The 5,160-nt window shown below is 35.7% G+C and overlaps 1 protein-coding gene across 1 annotated transcript; it reads right to left on the reverse strand.

Annotated features, from left to right (window-relative positions):
• Positions 1–2,282: 2,282 nt before the first annotated feature.
• LOC149147613 (protein DMR6-LIKE OXYGENASE 2-like) lies at positions 2,283–4,285 on the reverse strand. Its single transcript, XM_089440265.1, has 5 exons — positions 4,001–4,285; positions 3,378–3,625; positions 2,969–3,290; positions 2,592–2,851; positions 2,283–2,507 (listed from the first exon to the last, which is right to left on the reverse strand). Exons 1-4 carry the CDS (start codon positions 4,253–4,255, stop codon positions 2,597–2,599), a joined length of 1,080 nt encoding a protein of 359 aa, XP_089296391.1. The 5' UTR covers positions 4,256–4,285; the 3' UTR covers positions 2,283–2,507; positions 2,592–2,596.
• Between the last annotated feature and the right edge of the window lie 875 nt (positions 4,286–5,160).

Consider the following 5,160-nt stretch of genomic DNA (forward strand, 5'->3'; position numbering starts at 1 on the left):
ATGTGGTGCTCTTCTTAAGCGTTATTCTTTCGACATTCTCCATAACGATCACTGATCTCAGATTTGCAAAAATAGATCTATGAGCAAGTCCTCATTTACATGCGCATCTCTAGATTGAGTGGTTCATGAAGCGAAAGTCGGTGATTTATTTTTATCTGGAGCAGGATTTGATTCTCGGTACTAAAAGAAGGATTTTTCCTACTAGGATTTCTTGCAGATTAAAATACTTACTAAGACTTTGTTGTTGGGTTCTAGATCTAATCTTCTGTGGCTAGATCTAGATCTAGACCTAATCTTCTTTGTGGTTGGGTTCTAGATCTAATCTTCTACGGCTAGATCTAGATCTAATCTTTTGCCTTATCTCTTTGTGGTTGGGTCTCGACTTTCTACGGGCAAATATGGCTCCCAGCTTCGCGAAAATAGTTGTTGGCTTAGTTCTGTCCACTTCTAGAGGGCAAGCTCCTGCCCATATCGTAAGTGAAGCCCCAACTCCCACTGTCCAGGTGGTCCAGGCCTCACTCAATGAGGTTTTGAAGTTTTCCGAAAGTGCCCTAATTTGTCGGTTCAATGGTTTTTGGCCGCGGTTGACAGCTCTCCACAATTGGATCTCGGAGGTATGGAAGCCTGTCATTTCTGATGAAATTAATATCTACCCCTGTGCTAGGGGTTTCCTTATAGTAGATTTTGAAAATCCTGAAAGCAGACAATGCATTCTAGATTCCAGCCCTTGGTTTTGGGAAAACTCAGGCCTATTCATGAAGCCATGGAACCCATCATTCGATCCCTCAACAACAGTCATAACCTCAGCACCAGTTTGGGTGAGATTACCAAGCCTACCCTTGCATCTCTGGAATTTCTCCTTGCTAAAATTCATTGGAAATGCAATTGGTAAATTTTACTGTAGGTGCCCAGAAACATAGGAATATGCCAGAACCACCTATGCATGCATCTGTGTGGAAATGGACTTTAGCGCTGGATTCCCTACTGAAATAAAACTAACAAGTAAAGACTATGTGTGGAACCAGAAACTCGATTATGAAAGTTTCCTCTTCAGATGTCGATCCTGCTTTGAGACGGGCCATTTAGCCAAAAATTGCCCAAAAGCCTCTCAGAAAAATTCTACTAGAAAAAACCACCACAGATCTACATGGTGGGAAAGATCACAAAAACAACACTACACTGTCATCAAAGAAGAATATTCTAGAGAAAACTCTGAATCACAAGAAAGAAACAACTCTCAAGACAATCAGGGAGAAAGCCCCACCCAGCAACAAAAAAGTGAACTCGACAACCCCTCAAGCACCGACAGTTATGAGAATTCGAATATCGCACAAAATAAATCTTCATTTAACAGCAAAGCAGATCTCCTATACCAAACTTCTTCTCTTTCTATGTTCAAGAGGACGAACACAATAGATCACGAAGCTAAGACACCAATGTCCCAAGAACCAGAAGAGATGAAGGAGATGCAAGATACAGGAAGTTGGAAGACCGTAGAGGAAAAAAAAAGAAAGCTACAACATCAATCTCACCAAGAAAGACGAGGAGCCAGACAATTAAAAACTAAGAAAATTATAGGTCCAATAGACCAATTTAGTCTCAATGGAGGTTAACCACTATCATCATCATCATAAAAATAATATATCATTTAAAGTTTGGAAAATATACTTCACTTGCTTTTATTTAAAATTTAAAACATAATCAAGTAATCCTTCTCAAACATAGTATATATATAATAATAATAATAATAAAATTTTATTTTAATTTAAAATTATAATATTATTTCAACTTTCAAAACATTATAATTAATATAAAATTATTTCCTTATAAACAACTTCACCACCCACATTATAATAATAATAATAATAATAAAATTTTATTTTAATTTAAAATTATAATATTATTTCAACTTTCAAAACATTATAATTAATATAAAATTATTTCCTTATAAACAACTTCACCACCCACATAAAGAGCAACACCACCAATATAAAGAACCATACCTACAAAGGAGCACAATAATAATCATAAACATATACTTATTTATCACCCATATTTCCTTGTAAATGATGAATTTATAAATAAAAATGAAAATGAATATTATAGAATTTTATTTTGATTTAAAATTATAATATAAAAATATTAAATTTTAATTTTCAAAACACCATAGTTTTATTGTAATAAAAAAATTATTTCGTTATAAACAACAACACCACCGATATAAAGAACCACACGCTCATAAACAACAACACGAACCATACCATTACAAAATAGCACAATAATAATCATAAACATATACTTATTTATCATCAATTTATGCATTGCTGTTTACAGTCAACCTGATAGATTACCCTAAATACAAAGTTAGGTAGACTAGCCTCCATGGGGGGATATGTGCTATTTATTTATCACTTATTGTACTCCTACAAGTATAAACGATAGGGCAGTGACAGCAGCTTCAATAGTTTACTCCACATATGTTCTTGGCACATGGAACGCTACCTTACCTGCCACACACGTCATGTATTAAAACTAAAATTAGATAATGTTGGTCAATGTCAGATAAAGAAAGTAGAGAGATGATATACAACCTTAATCATGGGGCATTGCGGATCTTGAAATGATCCAATACAGTTTTCTTTATCAATCCTTGGCTCCAGAAAACTCCAAGGAATTCGTCAAATGTATGTCCACGGTACTGAGCTGGATGCGCTTCATCAACCATGGATGGTGCAGGAGCAATAAACGCATCCACTGAAGGATTGTAAAACGTAGGAATTGATATACGTGCACTCGACGCGTTTGTTACTGCTCGATGCTCAACACTCCTGAATCTCCCATTGCTGATCACCTTTTTAATATATTCAAATCACAAAAAGGAACACACAAGTATCATGATAAAGTCTATCTGCAACTTTTACAAAGATTGAAAACTATGTTTTATGGGATCTGCGTAGTTTTTACAAACCTGCAACTGATCTCCCAAGTTGACAACGAAGGCATTACGTACTGGTTCTACAGCAACCCATTTTCCATTTTTTAGAACTTGCAGGCCGCTCACATCGCCTTGCATCAAAACAGTGATGCCCCCACCGTCTGAATGGCCTGGTATACCAAGGGTAAGATCTGGATTTGGGCATGGAGGATAATAATTTATAACCATCAATTGGTCGTGTTTTCCAAATGTTTTATCCAGGTAATCAGACTCCAGCTCTAGAGATTCTGAGATGGCTGCCAGCAGCTTTAAGCATAGTGCTCTCATCTCCAAAGCGTACTTGCCAGCGACTTCCCTGTAAAAAAAAAAGGCAAAAGCTAAATCATAACAAGTTACATGACATATCTGATGAGTTGTGTCTAAAAAATTGCTGTTTACCGACCTGTAGGCTGCAGGTTTTTGAGGCCAAGAACCGATGACTTCCTCTAAAGGATGACAAGGATGTCTGAGATAGTCCTTCCAGTCATGGACTTTCTCTTTGCTAACATTCGTGCTGGTCGAGAGCCGAACGAGCTGCCTTGGGTTCTCTGAGTAAAGACATGCTCGATCTTCCACGGGCATTTCGAAGAATTCTTTGGCGATATCCATCATGCTTTTCATGACAGTCTCTGGCATGCCATGGTTCACTATCTGCTCTTCACCGTATCAACCATATTGTGGTCAACAAAATATACAGTCACTCAAATATTCAACTTCATGCTCACTCAGTATATTAATTCCAGTATATGACTAGCTATTAAAGAAATTCCAGTATATGATCAGCTATTTCTGGTTCATAGATCTAGTATTTTATGGAACAATTTAATTAGTGGATAGTTGAATTTGCAACAAGAATTTGGTAACTTTTAAAACCATCCAGCTTTGCAAAATAATTCCAAACCATTAACCAATAAAAAGTAAATTTGTGTTCACTCACTCCATTTATTTTCATCGGTGTTCCAAAAACAGAAAACATTAAAAAAAAAGTCATGAGGTTGAAAAACTGTTGAGGTTTGACATATATACCTGGAAAAATCCATCCTCCTCACAGGCACTGCTGATTTGTTGGAGTACCTTCGCTCTGTTAGGGCCATCTAGATCTTTGAGATCCACCACCCGAATGCTGTCAGAATAAGAGACCTCAGACATGCAAGGGCGTTCGTTGGGAGGCAGGATAAACTTCTCCTGGACTTGAAGATTGTTAATTCCATTGGACATTAGCTTCTCAATAATTCCACCGAGACCATCACGAGTCTGCTCAACTGGAATTGCAGATGCCATCGTTCTTTCTTTTCTTTGCGTATTGAGGCTCAACACACTTTTCACTGGAATAAGTTTCCCAACGCAATATATAGAAAATTGCTTTGGTTGATGCTTGACTTGGTCAACTATATTGTCGTTGTCCACAATAAATAGCTCAATATTTTATAATTTTTTATCTTCTGTCAAACACACGAGATGCCTTAAATTCAAAACTCCGGCCCTCCTTGGCCAAAACATGAAGTCGCGAAATTGTATTAAAACTTAAAAGTCTAGCCATGTGATTAAACGGCCAAAATCCGTGCGAAGAAAATCAGAGATTTTCAGTCGGCTTTATGGGATAAACGACAACGCATGGAGAGAGAATAAGTTATTTTCTCCACAGGGTGGATGTGAGGTGGGACACTTGCGTGTCAAGCGGTCATTTTCAAGTCTCAGTTGCGGCAAACATTATCGACCGGCCCACTGGAATTGACTGATATCATGAATGAGCAGGTTTGAAGGTGAAGTCCATTTACCAAAAGAAATTGGCGATCATGATCCCCAAAGATCAGGATCCCAGTTACTTTTCGTTGTCAAGCCGGTGAAATAATGTTGGGAATATTATAGACCAAGCATAATAATATTAATAAGTGTTTTTTTTTTTTAATTAATGATTGAATTACAATTATTTATTTTATGTTTAATTTTTTATAATATAATTTTATAATTATATTAAGTAAATGTGAAAAGATAATTTAATTATTTATTTTATATTAGTTTTAAAAATTTATATATTGTATTTGTTATTTGATAATTTTTACCTTAGTTTTATAATTGTATTATTTGTTTTAAAAATTTATGTATTCAGAGAATATTATTTGTTATTTGATAATTTATATTATTTGTTTAAAAAAATTATGTATTCACATAATAATATTTGTTAT

The sequence above is a fragment of the Pinus tabuliformis genome, chromosome 9, assembly GCF_031772625.1.
Source record: "Pinus tabuliformis cultivar Carrire ecotype Pingquan chromosome 9, CPIR1, whole genome shotgun sequence".
NCBI classification, from domain to species: domain Eukaryota; kingdom Viridiplantae; phylum Streptophyta; class Pinopsida; order Pinales; family Pinaceae; genus Pinus; species Pinus tabuliformis.

Bases quoted from the DNA above. Each gene is read 5' to 3' on its own strand.
- LOC149147613 (XM_089440265.1), bottom strand. From the start codon at position 4,255: ATGGCATCTGCAATTCCAGTTGAGCAGACTCGTGATGGTCTCGGTGGA. The intron at 3,626-4,000 runs GTATATATGTCA...GGTGAAGAGCAG, and splicing joins AGGAGGATGGATTTTTCCAG to ATAGTGAACCATGGCATGCC. The intron at 3,291-3,377 runs GTCGGTAAACAG...TTTTTTTTACAG, and splicing joins CAAAAACCTGCAGCCTACAG to GGAAGTCGCTGGCAAGTACG.